We start from the raw sequence: 16,121 nt of genomic DNA on the forward strand, positions 1-16,121 counted from the left end.
CCCTTGAATAATAACGTGTAAATACGGGAGATATTCCCGATGTGCCGCTAAAAGATGCTAGGTAGTCGCCGTGAGGAGCAAATCCGGATTCAGGTTGCACAATAAATGCATATGCAGCATTGTTTAGTATATAGCATTAGGAATGATGGAATCGTTGCTTTCGATCAGCACCAGTGGAAAAGTAACGAGAAGAAACAGGTTCCAGTAGAAATTTCGGAACACAGCTTGCGGAGAATGTAAAAATGTTTTCCAAGGAGATTCAATTTAGTCATTCACCAAAATAAGACAATGTAGTAGTGAGCAGCCAAAAGTTAAAAACAGGAGCTCTACGCCTCTATCCTTCTGCAGCCTAACGGCTAACGCATTTACACAAGTGAAGCCCAAAGTGCAGTACATTGACAGTATCTGCCAATAACTGTATAAAAGCAAATTATAGTGCAACAATGATTCTGATACCATGCAGGGGCACCATAGAGCCTTACATGGCAACATCTGGGTCCAATCTTCTTTGAATGGCAGCTGCAGCCTAAGGATATAAATAATGCTAGTGTCAATAATTCGGTAGAAGATGGTTAAAGCATGCATTACTAAGCAGAACATTGCAGCCTTAGGATATAAATAACAGTATTGTTGATGATTCAGTGGAAGCTGGCAGAGCTAAACATAACAAGGCAGAGTAAGGATCAAGTGTGCTGACCTCAAAATTTCCGAGCTTGTACTGATATGCCATTTCTTCTCTAAGCTGGGCTTGCTCTTTCATTGCCTGTGCCTGAAAATCCAGAAAGGGAGGAATTATACAATGCAATTCAAAATGTTGTGTTGTTAACTTGATTTGGCTTGGCATTCAAAAGAATAAATACATAGCCGTCCAGGCACCTATGGGGTTGTTTGGTACCATTGTGTTTCAACTTTCAAGTATAAACACCACCACATCAGTGCCACATTGGCATTTTGGGTTCAATAATCAATTTTCTATCTGAATGGGAATGTTTTGAGTTAAAGCAGTCATAAAACACTTTGCATGAAATTCTATGCTAGGGAGTGTTCCAAGCTGCTTTGGGAAGAAAAGTCTCAACACCTTGACTGCCATGGCACTGATGCGGTACTGATATGGATGAAAAACGCACATTTCTCCCCAAGCAGGATTCAGTTACAATTAGTGGTGTTTGTGTTTCAAGTATGAACGGTGTTTCAACTCAAAACATTAAAGGTTGAAACACCAATAATACCAAACACAGCCTAAGTGGTTCTGGGGGTTGCCCAATTATATCGTCCCAAGTATTTTAGAGAAGGAACTCATTAAGCCCATTAGGGATTTTTTTACTTGCATAACTCATTGCCTAGGTTATGCCTAGGCATCATGCTCCCTTGTCTCCTAGCTTTACCTTGGCACCTTGAACACTATGAATACATAATTGAAAAAGACTGGTAGTGGTAGAGCAGCATATTTACCATTCCACTCTGCATCATGCACTTTAAGGATTCCACCTGTTCTTCCTTCTGTTTTTCACGCTCTCGCATCAATTCTTGCCTGAAGTAAAACAAAGCTCTTGGTTAAACCTAGAAATAGTGATAGATATATTTACACTATAAAGGGGGGTTGTGTGAAAAAAGGAGATTGGCTCTCTAATGTAACTTTTTGGTGCTTGGCACATTCTATCTTGTAAAACTGATTTTTTTTTAAATACCAATATTCTATTTCTTCAAATCAACAAAACTGATTCTAATTATTCATATAACAAATATATTTACATAATTTAATGCAAATGAAGATAGACTTAACAGTTGGACTACAACCAAAAGCACAAATGCACTTTGCTATACCCACAAGAACCTCAATGTTACCACCCTTGTATGTGTGTCTTATCCGCAGGTCAAAACTGTTGCAGTTCAAAGGCTTCCCCCAGTGCAGTTTTCAAATATGCTTCTGGTTACTTCAATCATTACTCACATTTGCTAACTTTTGTTTCTATGATTGCTTAAGCGTAGTTACCTGACTTGCAGAGATTATGCTTTTGTTTATCTATTTATTTATTTATTTTTTTTTTTTTGGGGGGGGGAGGGGGGTTAACAAAAATATAGCCCATCAACATGCTGTGATGCATGCGTACGATTGAAATTAATGGCATTCATGCTTTACTTTGAGAAAGACTCCACAGAACTGTGACAAGGAGTTGACAAATTGGTGCTAATCCTAACTGGAGTCAAGAACTAATAATCAGTACATGAGTGGATCGGCAAGTTGGATTTTCACAATATGTGAATAAAAATCTTGTATGAATCCTCAAAATCCATCTCATTCAAATAATCTTCACATTTAACAAAATAAAATTGTCCATCCATTACAAAGAGGAAACTGCCAGAAAATTATCCCAACATGGAGAAAGTTCCGAGGACAGAAACATTTATACAATTTTTTTATAGGAAGCAGCATTTATACAATTATCATCCCTCGCTTAATGAATCATGAAGAGTTCAGTGATTTCTTGGTGAATGCAGTTGCTAGTGGATGGAGTACTAATGCATCTATAGGTGACTAGCAGTGAGCCACAGTATCTTTTGCCATTTGTTGGACTATCTGGACGAAGAAATAGAATCTTTTGGGCTGTTTTTGGTTTGAAAGAAAAGGAAGGGAAATTAAGTCAATTAAGGAAGAGGTTTCCCTCCCTTTTCTTTCAAACCAAACACGAAATTAAGGAAAGGAGCAAATTTTCCACCAAAATTCATGCTAGCTTTCTTATGGGCTGGGCTCTGGCTCTTTAAGATAAGAACTTCCGTAGCAGTTATTTTGACAGCCAGCAAAGCGCAAAGGGGGGCGGGGGGGATGTAAAAACAGAATAAACAGACAGCCCTATTAAGAGACACCCCACTTAAGGGGCAAAGTGTTTGCACAGTTGCAATATATAAAAAGGTTCTATCCACCACAGATTTAGCCAAATGATCCGCAATTGAGTTCAGTTCCCTTGGAATCCATCTCAATTCATAAAACAGAGAAGAAACCTCAGAAATCTCATTGAGAAAGTGGCCCAGTCTCCAAGGGCCCTTATCTGGATTGGAGGCCCAGCTAATAGCATTCCTAGAATCTCCCTCAACGAGTAGAGTTAAGCTGTGGCGATTTAACAGTTCTCAGACCAATCACTAATGCTCATATTTCAGCTTCAGCAGCATCTACTGCACCAGCGGGACCACTGTAAGCCCAAATCACTGAGCCCTCTCTGTCTAGAATCACTCCCCCAATGCCAGCCGCCGGAATCTGGCCAGAGATTACTCTACAATTGCCATCAAACTTCAGTAAATAATCTAACTCAGGCCTGGGAATGAGGAGGTGCCTTGGTTGATTGTTAACAGTGGAGGACTGTATAATCTCTATTAAACTCCTTGGTCCTTGCAAGATCAGCATATCTGAAACCTTTGAAATGATCAGAGGAAAGAATCCAGGAAAAGGTGCACTCAAGAATTCTTTCTCTAATTGCTTCAGTCCTCACAAACTTGTTATCAAAACTTCTCCTGTTACGTTCATCCCAGATACACCACATAACAGCATGAGTTAAGGCTCTCCAAAAATTTTTACCTCTAGACCCCATCCTGTTGAATTCTTTTTTGTCCTCTCCCTCCTCCTGGAAGCTATCAAGCTCAACTTTGACAATCATTTGATTGGGAATCCAGATCCTCCAGGCATAGAAGGCTCATTATTAGGACCTAGAGGTAAGATCCTCATGCTGTATTTGGATCTGATGGGAGAGGGCACATCCATCCATGCAAAGCTTTTTACTTTATTACAGGGTTTCAACTGATGATTTCCATGGACTATGAAAAGTTGAAGGTTGAGGGGAGGTCCCCAGGCTTTCATTAATTCATTGAAAGAATGCAACACAGCCATTAGAGGAATTGAGGGTTATTACATGTGATTTGTGAGGCAAGGGCATTGACTTCAAGAGCAAATATCTTTAAGGGTGGATTCCTAAATCAGTCAACTCTTATCTTTTTTTTTGTCCTGTATTGTTAAAAATTCATCTGATATGTATATCATGCATATCTTTCAAGGATCATGTATTTTTTTTTTTGCTGACTATGGTTTCTAGTTCCTGAAACTAACAGGGTTTCATTCTTTTTTTGTGATTTTCCAACATAGGATCAACTTATAGATAGAAGTACATATCTCACCAATTAATAAATTTGTCATGAACTGTTTCCCCAAGGCAGTTTGGACAGAATTTCTATCTCTATTGGTGTTCCAACAGAAGCTTATCATACTCATTGATATGATAGATTTTTTTTATCAACGAATAAATATTTTATTAATCCAGAAAATAAGAGTTACAGGCAACCCAAGGAAAGGCATGAGATGCGACCTTTCCTTTAAGATTGATTACATACAAGATAAAGAATCCCGAGAAACCCCCTGTTTAGCAAGTGAATCAGCCATTGAATTTTAGAGCATTGATAAGAGGGGTAACCTCTTTCTTAATGATGCTTCCTTTCACAGTTGTTTCTTTCTAAGAAACAATAGAACATAGGATAAGTTTTATGTTTTATCAGAGTGGCGCAAACCGCAAATGGCAATCTTTAAGTGCAAATCCTTACAATTAATTGCAAAATAATGAATCTAAGGCTACACAATTCCCTAAATTTGATCCCTTTTGAAAAATCTACAACCATTGTTTCATTGTTCCAGCATCCTTAACGAGTAGGAGATGATGGGCTTCAGCATTAATTGGGACATTTGGCTAAAGGAGACTATGATTATATGTTTTGAGGTTGATGGGCCTTCCTGAGTAGAACCTCTGGTTTTTTATTTTGTATTTGGGACCATTCAATCCTCATTCTTTCTAAAAAATTTCTTCTTATAGGAAAAATTGTCTAAATGCCTGTACATGCCTGGCATACTGGTGTCGGGATATGATAGTTATCAGATACAAATGCCAGATACTGCATGGGATACATCTAGATGTACTCTATAGCATTAATTACTTTTAAATATATATATATATATATATATATTATATACATACTAATATACTATAAAAAATTTGCATATGCTAGAAATTTAATTATGCATATTACATGGGATACCCATAGCCACATGTGTCCAGGATTTCAGGAAATGGAGAGTCATATGCTACATTTACTGTATCTATGTTTGTGCCCTATCTGTATCTAGGCATCACAGTAGAAATTTTTAAAGGAAAAAAACAAATAAACCAAGACATACCGACGCTGCTCTTCATCATTAAATACAGTACGCTCTATTTGCAGGAACTTCTTTGAACCTTTTTTCATCTCTTTTTCCATCTGACGCCTATGGTAAGCATCTAAACCATAATATCTGCAGTCATAAAACCATTTTTAGTTCAAATAGTAAAATAACTGAACTGTTGAGAGTAAAACTATGATGAAAGAAATAGGAGAGACAAGAGAAATAATAGCCCTAAAAAGATGGGAAGGCAACTGCAAAGAAACACTAGGACTAGAAAACTACAACAGTGAATAGTAATCTCCACAATATGGACCACCGATCTACTTTAAACTCATTAAAAAAAATCAGAAAGCTGCATGGGCAGTGGTTGGAAACAAATGTTTAAATACTCAACAATCCTTTCTCATCCCAAGAACGTGATGCTAAGGCAGGATGCTGCTAGGTATATAGGGCCCATCTGTTTGCAAGCAATCCCCTACTCTCCTCTTTTGTTGCTTTTGATACTTCATTTGTACAAATAAGGTGATTTTTGTGCTTTTAGAGGTCCCTACTATAGCCTCTTGTATATGCTTATCCCATTTGAATCGCTCATGAAAATCCATGCTACCAGTCCAATCCCCTGGTAGTTTTTGACACACCTAACTCCAAGTGATGGATTTGGAGTTCCAACAACCCAAAAGAGTATGCTTATTTATGTGGATGGCCAACCTTAGGGCAGTCAATGGACTCCGAAAGTCCGATACCCAATTTGACACCAAATCCAATTATCCCAGATTTGGATATTAGAACTTGCATCCAATTAATAATGGAACCAGATGCAGATTTAACCCCATCCAATCCAATTAAAAATTATTATTTTATGTATATATGTAGTGTAATTGTATGCTTCTGTATATATAATTATATAAAATTTATAACTGATAAATTTAATATTTAATATTTATATACATTTATTATATATAATATATAAATGCATATATATATATACATTAAAAACAATTAATTTTTAGAATTTCTTTTGTCATTTTAAGCACAATAAGTTGGATGTAGATTAAATCCAAATCCACATCTGATCTGAGTCCAACATGCGACATATCAAATTTCAGTTAGGATTGGGATCCAAAGGCTTAATAATTGGATTGGATGTAGATGTAGCCAGATCCGAACTGATTACAGTTCTAACCAACCTGAACAAATTTTTTATTACCAACCACCTTTTTTATGGATGGCAATCAACCACCTTATAGTAAAGGGTAGAAGTGTTCACAAATAGTGTTCATTATGCCACCAGCATGAGGAATTGGTTCCCTACCTTTTTCCCTATTGCCCTTTTAGCAACAGTACTCAATTCAATTTCACACTATTTTTTGGGAGAGTATGGATGATTCTAGATGAAACAAACATGCTCTGAAACTTCTCTGGTAAAGAACTTCTCTAAAAGAGAGAGGATTCTATGCAACCTAACCCCCTTTGCTATTTGCTGGTTAATTTGGGAGAAGTGGAACCTAAGAACCTTTTATCACAAGAAACATCCCAAGGAAAGACTAATCAAGAAGATTTAACCCTTTGGTCCCTAACCTTTTTACGGCATAATATAATACAAATCCAACACTTGTCAAAAAAAAAAAAATAGTGTTGGGGGGAGCACCAGGCTGGGGATAAACTTGTAAAAGTGTTTTTGATTGTTTAGATGTTTGAAGACCAGCCCTTTTTTCGTACCGGCTCCATTTTATGTCAGTTTCTTTGGAAATTGGAATGTTGGGATTTGCTTGTGTGTGTATGTGAGTCACAACCATTTAAAATCATGATGCGCAGAAAATGGAGCAGAACCTTACTTTTTTGAAGGAAAGGTAGCTGTATTATGATCCTCCATGAATCTGTAAGACGGATAAATGTTAAGTCAGAACCTGAGAGATAATAGTAGTATGGTACTTAGTGCTTACAATAGCCTAACACAACATAAATGTATCATTTAGTGTCCAGTGTGCATGCTTCTAATCTATATAGGATTCCTAATTAAGTATGATAAGCTTCATTTGACAATTCAGGTAGAATAGTTAGAGTTATCTTACTCTTTGAACATTTGCTTCTCTTCCCAGTTGGATAGAGTTTCTAGGTTCACCTGCAGTTGAAAATCCAAGTTACAAAGGCATGCAACAATCTCCAACTCATTAGAACTACCTGGTGGACACATTTCCACCAATCAATTATTTTACCAATACAGTCAAATAAACCAAAGGCAAATTACCAAAAATGCATCGCAAAAATAAGCACTTTAGCCAAAATGGAAGATTAAAACACCAATAGAAGTTAGACACATTTTATGGTGTGGAAAAAGGAAAAAAATCAGTTTTAAACATTACTGCTTATTGTCTACAACATCTGGGAGAAGAAGATTTTGGGAAGTTCTTTGTAATTTACAAAACTCCAACCCAAATCACTGCTTGAATAGATAATATTTTTTAGTCACCGTGATCCATTAATTCAAGAACAGCCTGGGCCCTCATAATTTGTCAGGTGCAAAGACAAACTAAGTGAAAAACAGCTGGAAAGATGACCACAACGTATGGTTCTAGTGCGCTCATTTGGAAGGTGGAAATTGGAATAATGGACAATAAGATTTTAGCCAGGATAACGATTTGGATAAACCACTTTTTTTATTGAAAAAGGTAAAATAGTATCTGTCTATCAATTATTATCACTACAAAGTGTATATTCTATATTTCCAGTAGGGATAGGCCTGGGTTACTAAAAATGCATGTGCCCAAATCAGCAGCCCCCATTAAAGCCGAAAAGAACTTCTAAAATCATCAGGTGCCAAAAATTCATTTGATCACACCAATTTCAGTGAAACTGTTTACGTAATTTCTTAAGGAAGACTCATACGGTGCTGCCTCCTAATCTTCTGAATACGAAAGATATGTTAAATTCCCATTCGCCCTTGCTGCACCCAAACAAAGGAAAAGAAAAAAGAAAATGAAGAAAGGACAAACCTATAGGTCAGGTGAAAGTTAACAGTTAACTCAAGAAATTCCCACAAAAGAATCTCTATTATCCAATTAATACTTAAGAAGGTGAGAAGAGTCTCTTAATAGCTTTTTAGGGGTCCAAAGGTAGAAGGAATTTTCATCTCCAATAAAATAGTATCTGTCTATCAATTTTTATCACTACAAAGTGTATATTCTATATTTCCAGTAGGGATAGGCCTGGGTTACTAAAAATGCATGTGCCCAAATCAGCAGCCCCCATTAAAGCCGAAAAGAACTTCTAAAATCATCAGGTGCCAAAAATTCATTTGATCACACCAATTTCAGTGAAACTGTTTACGTAATTTCTTAAGGAAGACTCATACAGTGCTGCCTCCTAATCTTCTGAATACGAAAGATATGTTGAATTCCCATTCGCCCTTGCTGCACCCAAACAAAGGAAAAGAAAAAAGAAAATGAAGAAAGGACAAACCTATAGGTCAGGTGAAAGTTAATAGTTAACTCAAGAAATTCCCACAAAAGAATCTCTATTATCCAATTAATACTTAAGAAGGTAGAGAAGAGTCTCTTAATAGCTTTTTTGGGGTCCAAAGGTAGAAGGAATTTTCATCTCCAATAATTCCTCTCTTTTTACCATATGGTGGATAACCATTGGACTAAATTTGCCACGTGAAGAGAATGTAATTTTGGTATGACCAAAGTTGTCCACCCATTACACTCCCTATCTACATGGAAAATTTCAGTGTCATAGCTGTCATTGCATGGCCAAAAGAGATAACCAGCCCTTTTCTTTTGGTTCTAAGCTCTAAAAAGACTACAAAAACATTGGAGTGCCGTTTGAGACAGATAATATTAGAGTATGTTGGCTCTGTAACATCACTAATCTGTAGAATGCATATATTTCCTCTGTTGTTATCATTATTATTCTGGAAGGTACACTGGAAGAACTTTTCCCTTAAAAGAGAAATATGTGATTGCTCTAATTATCTTTTTTTTGTGCATGTAACAACATGATTGTGTGAGATAACCATACCTGCTTAACTTCTGCTAACCATGCAGTGAATTCTGGTCGTTTATTCCTCCAAAAGAAAAACAGTTTGTCAGAGAAATGAGAAGGCATAAAGAAATGAAATCATCATCATCATCATCATCATCCATGCCTTATCCCAACTATATGGGACATAAAGAAATGAAATGATTATTGCATATTTCAAACCAATGATCAATTAATATTGATTCCCAATGCATGATGAATACTAAAAATGTAATGGCTTCATAAAAGTCCATATGGATATCGTCTACCAAGTTTCCAGCATCAAAACTTGTGGAATTGTTATGGGGTGAGCCCTGTTGGAGATTTTAAGATTCTTACCTATGGCTCTGAGTATAGACCAGAGATAAAATAGATGATAAGGGAGAACATAATCAGCGTTCTATTTACCACCTTAGAAGCTCTAATTCAGACATTTACTACCAAACTCCAGAAACACTTGGAGAACGAGTTTGTAGTGACAAGAGCAAACAAAAAACAAGAGACAAACCATGAAGGCACATGTTTTTGATAATGAGAAGGAAAAGGAACAGCCAATTTGATACAATGTATACCCATGGACAATCTAGGAAAACAGATAGAAACCGTCATGATTTATGACACTAATCATGGTACCCTTGAAGAATATAGAGATTGATGGGTAAAAAGACTAAAATTATTTGACGGTGTTTCTGTTGTGGACTTGAGGAGGAATTGGAAGTAAGTGGTTGATCCCATAGCACCGAAGGCTGTCATTAAGCCATCTTGGTCTCCCCCATTCAGTGGTTTCACTAAGCTGAATTTTGATGGGAGTAGTGAAGAACATCCAGGTCCTTCAGGAATTGGAGGAGTTTTCAGAAATGAGGACAGTAGAGTAATTGCCTTATACTAGGGACCAATAGGGATGGGAGATTCCCTGAGCGCAGAAATTCTAGCGGTTATGGAAGGTATTCAAAGAGCCAAGGATTTGAACATCTCTGAGCTGATTATTGAAGGGGATTCAAAGCTGGTTATAAGCTGGCTTCAAAAGGAAGAGGGACTGGTGTGGTGGGACTACATTAATATGACAAGGAAATTTAAATGGCTGGTTAAAGGAATGAAAATTATTCTGAATTGGGTAAAAAGAAATGCTAATAGCTTTGCTGATGCATTGACAAAACAAGGGGTGGGAAGAAGTCATGTTTTCTCGGCTATGTTATAATGTTGTTCTTATGTTTGGGGAGACTTAAGAGAGTTTATCTCTCCCTTTCTTTGTACTATCCTTAATTTTTTGATGAAAATTTTTCAGTTATTGATAAAAATTATAGAGAGAGATTGATTAGATACAAATTAAAATCACGACTTCCAAGTTCCAACTTCCAGGATTCCAATAGTAACTGTAGACCTTGGAGGCATGCATAGCTGGAGAGGAGAGAGAGATCACAACTTACAGATGGATCAACGCTTTGTTTTATTGATGAATGATTGATCATAGATCTATATATTGGAAAAGGAAATAAAAGGAAAAAAGAGAGAGATGAAAAGCACGCTATCAATGAGTTTGAGAGGAGAAACATCCGGTGCTTTGACCATGATTTGAGTACTAAGATGCTAGAATTGCCACACAAAGCATTTGCATGCATGAAATAGCTCCATACGGTAGGTGTAGAGAAAAGAGAGCAAAGAATAAAAATAAACATGATAGGATATGATGAAAGAAAAGTTGAGGTAGAAAATCCATAAAACGCACACAGCCATTATCCAAATTCTAAGAAGCAAAATGAGAGAATAGAATGGGAATGTAAACAAGACTGGCATTCTTCTGCGGGACGTTGTTTGTCAAGCTGCAAAATAGGCTGGCCAAGCACACGTTTCTGCTACCAAAAGGATGAGATATATTTACTATTTTTCGTAAAGCGAAGAATAGTGCATTGTGCATATAATAACTCAGAGACCTGGTGCCAATTCCTGAGCTTGATTCGATAGGGTTCCCAATTAAACGGACTCAATCTACTATTAAGGATATCAAATTTCCCAATATTGAGGTTATAACTTTAAAGCATTTCCTAATCACGACCCACCCAGCTGACGAGGGCCAACAATTCAACGAACCAAGCAGAAAGATTGAAACAAGAAAATGAATTCAAAGACGTAAATACTCCTCCTTCGAGCTCACCAATGAACTTCAAAACCTAATTTTAGAAGGAGAATCCAACTTTAAAAATTTATATTTGTTAAAACGTCGAATCAAAGCTAATGAGAAGTTAAAATTATCGATAGACATTTTATAAAAAAAATGGAAGAAATCCAGAGGTTCTCAAAAGAAAGTCCTTACCACATGTCGGTCTCCTTGATAATCCCGTATTTCCCCCATGAATTCGTAACAGCTCCCTTCTTCCCATCTTCTTTCGTCCTATCCGACCTTTTCTTTTTATGCTTATCCTTCGACTTCTTCTTCTTCTTCTCGTCTTTATCCCTCTTTCTCCTCTTTCTGCCCCTTTCCTTCTCCCTTTCTCTACGTCTCCGACGCCTCTCCTTCTCATACTCCCTTCCCTTTCTCTTCCTCTTTTCCCGGTGCTTTCTCCGCCTCCGCTCGTCTTCGCTTTCACTCCCCTCTGACGAATAATCAGAACTCTCTGACTCAGAATCATCACTAAACGAGTCCTCCGAATCGGACGAATAAGAAGAATCAGACGAAGCGGACGAATCGTCGTCGCTGTGGCGCCTCCGAGACCTTCCATCAGAGTTCCTCCTCCTTTTCTCCTTCTTCTTATCCTTGCTTCTACTGCTCAGCCTTTTATCCTCTTCATTACCTCTAGACTCTCCATCTCCGTTGTCGTCGTCAGTCTCTTCCTCTTTCTTCCTTTTCGATTTCTTCTCATGATCCCTCTTCGACGGTGCATCTTCTTCTCTTCTCACGTATTCTTCGTCTTCGTCTTCTCTGCCATCTCTTTCTGGTACAGATCCATTCCTTCGATCCTTCGCCATTTTCCTTCCCAAATATTTCAATTTCGCGCACACAAGAGAGAGAGAGAGAGAGAGAGAGGAAACTATTATCACTCTCTGGCGGTAAAAGGACACATATTGCAGAACTACGTGTGATGCATCGAACGGTTGAAAACTGATTTGATGCACCAGGCCCCATAATTTGCCAACTATCCCCTGTGACAAGCTTCATGAGCATGATAGTTCATACAGATTACCTGAAACAACTTTATTTATAGTAAATTACATACTAGCACGTTATACTTTACGGGTAGTGATAACATGAATCGTAGACTCCAATCCAAGTTTTTATGCTAACAAAGATGTTTCATTAAGCAAAACATAAAAAAAACACACACACTTGGCCCGTTTGGTGTGTATTTTTGGGAAGATCTTTTGATAGCTCTTACATGTAAAAGAGGTATTGAGTTTTTATGTAGATCTGAGTAATCTGAAGCATGTTTGGCAGATGCGTGTCTTTTTTGTACGAGATTAAAACGGAAAAGACGTGAGAAGCTTCATTTGGAGCTTCCCGAAATCAACCCAAAATGGATTTTTCGTGTCTTTTCAGTGTTCTATCTTTTGACAGCTAGATTTTCTATATGTAAAACAGAAATAGATCAAAAATCGGTGTTCACGACTTATAAACATCCAAAAGATCGCATGAAAAAACGCACCAAATGGGTCCGACAGAAAAAAGAAAACAGAAAACAAACTAAAAAGAACAAAAACAAACTAACTTGCACTAGAGATATAGACCAAATCTTCTCTAATAAAGAGAGCCAAATTGCACTAGAGATATAGACCAAAATCTTCTCTCGGACACCAATGGAAACCAATGGAAAGTTGGAAACCACATCAGACCTTTCAGCTAGGGCTTTACACGAGTGAGATCGGTTCGGTTCCATACAATTTGTTCAATGGAACCAAACTGCTCGAATTGACATTTTGCCCACTAAAACCAATCTAGAAAACTTGAAAACCGACCTAAACATGATTTCTCGGTTTGATCGGTTTCTGAGTTTGGTCAAATGACCATACCATCGTCCTCTTCAAGTGTCAAACCCCTTCACAAAATCAAACCCACTATCCTTCATGAATATGAAGTTCTGCATCTCATCGAAGACTTACATCTACAAAATTAATATCATTAAAAGATAAATCTATAGTAATAATAAGTCTTCAAAACTAGTATTATTAAAAAAATAATTTGATGGCAGCACCCTGTTGTTCGGATTACTTTCAGGTGATCGTTGACTCAAAGGCCAAAATGGAGGATTTTTGCTAGATGAGGACTTGGATGTCGAGCTGACTAGGCCAAACTGGGGGGTAGATTGGGTGTTGAGCTAGGTTGATTATCGAGCTGGGTAGCTCTTTAGAGAAACTTGCAAGGAATCAATGTTAGAGGACCTGGGGTGGATAACTTGGCGAGCTCGCTTCGATGATTAAGTTAGTACTCTCAAAGTAGATCGCGAACTAAAAAATCAGAAAGTATGAGAGCTAGAATGTGCTTACTCGCCTCTCTCCTATGTCATTGGGTTTGGTGCCTTTATATAGGCATTGTTGGGTGTGAGTCTCATGCACCGCATCCGAGATTTCTGGGAGGTCATGCCTAACCGGTCCAAAATCCTCAGAGGTAACCACCATGCACGTTGACCACCCTCCGGAACATTCGGTACATGGGCAAACTTCCAAGAAACGTGGGAGTGTTGGGATATGCATACCTAATTTGTCGGCGAGCACGTCTTGTAGGTCACCACCTGGGCCTCAGTCAGGCCAGCACGCCCTCGAGGGAGGTCGCTCCTCGCGTCGAGGTCACTTCGGCCAGTGACAATGTGCTACTGGTCGGCCCTGGACGAGGTGTTTCTAGTTGACCTGAGTTGTGGTCGAGGTCGCTAGGTTGTCGATGAAGGCAGGTCGCCAGGTCGGGGTGAAGAGAAACCGCGATCTGGGACCCCAAGTCATCGCTTAGGTGGTGTCCATGTGTCATCCAGCTTTCCAAGATGCTATGTGTCACAATGCCATTGGAGGACCAAATTTGCCCTCATCAATTGCCCCCCACTCCCGAACTAAAAGTAGCTCGACAAAGGGAGTAGATCGGTCCTTTTTGGCCCGGAATGACTGATTCAATAAACTCGTAGTCATAAGTGCTGGTCCAATTTGCTTCTCAGGTCAGAAGAGTCCAAGTGTTTGCAATCTTACGTAGGACCTCACCGTCTTGATTTTTAGGGCATGAGAGCGAATTCATCTGCTTGAGGAGAGGTGGAGCAGGTACCCCGAGGACATCTACCTTATTAGGGATGCAACCATCAAGGGGTTCTGCAATCCAACTAAGTACCTCAAGAGAGCAAAGCTCATTATGTCGTCCTTAAGAAGGGGTTCTGTGTAACTACTTTATCAGGTCGCTCCATTTAGGTAGACTTCAACGCATTGTCCCTTGAGCTGGTTCTCAAGAGAGTAGCCAGCGAGTTCGATGCGGAGCCTGAAACCGAAGTGGAGGTCTACAGTGAAGAAATCGGCCAAGTTTGCATCTTTCATGGTGCTGAAAGTGAATTAGTCTTTCCTTTGTTTTTCTTTCTTGTGCTGAATTAGTCTTCCTTTGCTTCTTTTTCTCTCTTTCTTTTTTTATTTCTTCTTTTGCACACCAATGAGGTTGAGGTGGAACGGTATGTACCCGACCTGTCTACACATCGATGGGGTTGAACGCGAATTGCTTTTTTATTCTGCACATGCTGAAGAAGCGACTGGGTCTTATGTTGCCCATGCCGAAGAGGCGATTGGGTCTTAAGTTGCTCATGCTGAAGAGGCGACTAGGTCTTATTCATGTTTAGCGCCGAGGTCACTATTTGTTCGGCGCCGTGGCCCTTGGGCTCTAGGAGCGACTCATAGTCTACTCCTCATAATATTATTTAGCCGACGTGCAACCTAACCACTTCGCCTAAGCGGGTGGTCATTCTTTATTAACTTCTCATATGACTGCTTCTACGTCATCCCGTGGGATTATCTTCCTGGGTGAGTGCTTGCGAGACCACAACGTACATGTTCTGCCCCCCTTATGAGGGTTGTTGATATATAAAGTTGTTGTCGGTGTGAGTCGGCAGTTCGAGGCCACGACTGCACTGCATCAGCCTCACAGTGACATCGGTCATCCACTCCTACAAGAAGCCACTAGGAGCTCGACTTGCGGGGGTAGTACTATTGACTTTAGGTCGCTAGCTCACGTGGGAGCCTTGGAAGGCTCGACCTGCAAGGGCATCCATGCAGTCTGTTGGTCGCCGGCTCCCGCGGGAGCCACGAAGAGTTCGACTTGTAGAGGCAACCTCGCGAAATGGGGCTGATGAGGCCTCGTCCTGGCTTATTGCTATTGAGGATGAGTTGAGGTCATTCTGTTGTTGTCTACATTGGGCTTCTCCCATGCGCAGAATGGGAGAGGGGCGTTCACATGCGGTAGTGATGTATTTATCTGGGGCACTGGGAATGCTGAGTTCGGCCTGGACTTGTCTGATTGTCATAGGGGAGTTCTCAAGGTTCATCACAAATGTTCTTGCCCCCTAGTAATTGATATTTGTTCTAGGTGTTGATGCTGTTCAAAAGTGCCTTTGAATTCATAAAAAATGGAAATTAGAAAGTGAGAACTTTAATTTCTAAAAGGTGAGATTTTGGCTTTCAAGAAGATAAGGACTTAGCTTTTTAGAATGTGAGAACTTAGCTTCTTGTAGCGTTTCCCACATATGGTGCCAATTGGTGAAGGGTTTTTTGGTAGCACCCTGTTATTCGGACTACTTCTAGGTGGTCGATGACTCAGAGGCCGAAATGGAGGATTTTTGCTGGATGAGGACTTGGATGCTGAGCTAACTAGGCCGAGCTGGGGGTAGATTGGGTGTTGAGCTAGGTTGATTGCTGAGCTGGGTAGCTCTTTAGAGAAACCTGCAAAGAATCAATG

The 16,121-nt window shown here is 39.1% G+C and overlaps 1 protein-coding gene across 1 annotated transcript; it reads right to left on the minus strand.

Moving 5' to 3' along the window:
• Positions 1–225: 225 nt before the first annotated feature.
• Positions 226–12,237, minus strand: LOC104587151 (nucleic acid-binding protein). The gene is made up of 8 exons (XM_010244628.3): positions 11,529–12,237; positions 9,218–9,263; positions 7,270–7,319; positions 7,033–7,074; positions 5,213–5,326; positions 1,453–1,531; positions 698–769; positions 226–526 (listed from the first exon to the last, which is right to left on the minus strand). Exons 1-8 carry the CDS (start codon positions 12,179–12,181, stop codon positions 479–481), a joined length of 1,104 nt encoding a protein of 367 aa, XP_010242930.1. The 5' UTR covers positions 12,182–12,237; the 3' UTR covers positions 226–478.
• Between the last annotated feature and the right edge of the window lie 3,884 nt (positions 12,238–16,121).

This window comes from Nelumbo nucifera, chromosome 1 (genome assembly GCF_055504915.1).
Source record: "Nelumbo nucifera cultivar China Antique chromosome 1, China Antique-T2T, whole genome shotgun sequence".
Lineage (NCBI taxonomy): Eukaryota > Viridiplantae > Streptophyta > Magnoliopsida > Proteales > Nelumbonaceae > Nelumbo > Nelumbo nucifera.

Bases quoted from the DNA above. Each gene is read 5' to 3' on its own strand.
- LOC104587151 (XM_010244628.3), bottom strand. From the start codon at position 12,181: ATGGCGAAGGATCGAAGGAATGGATCTGTACCAGAAAGAGATGGCAGA. The intron at 7,075-7,269 runs GTAAGATAACTC...TCCGTCTTACAG, and splicing joins GAGAAGCAAATGTTCAAAGA to ATTCATGGAGGATCATAATA. The intron at 5,327-7,032 runs GTAAGGTTCTGC...TTATGACTGCAG, and splicing joins GCTACCTTTCCTTCAAAAAA to ATATTATGGTTTAGATGCTT.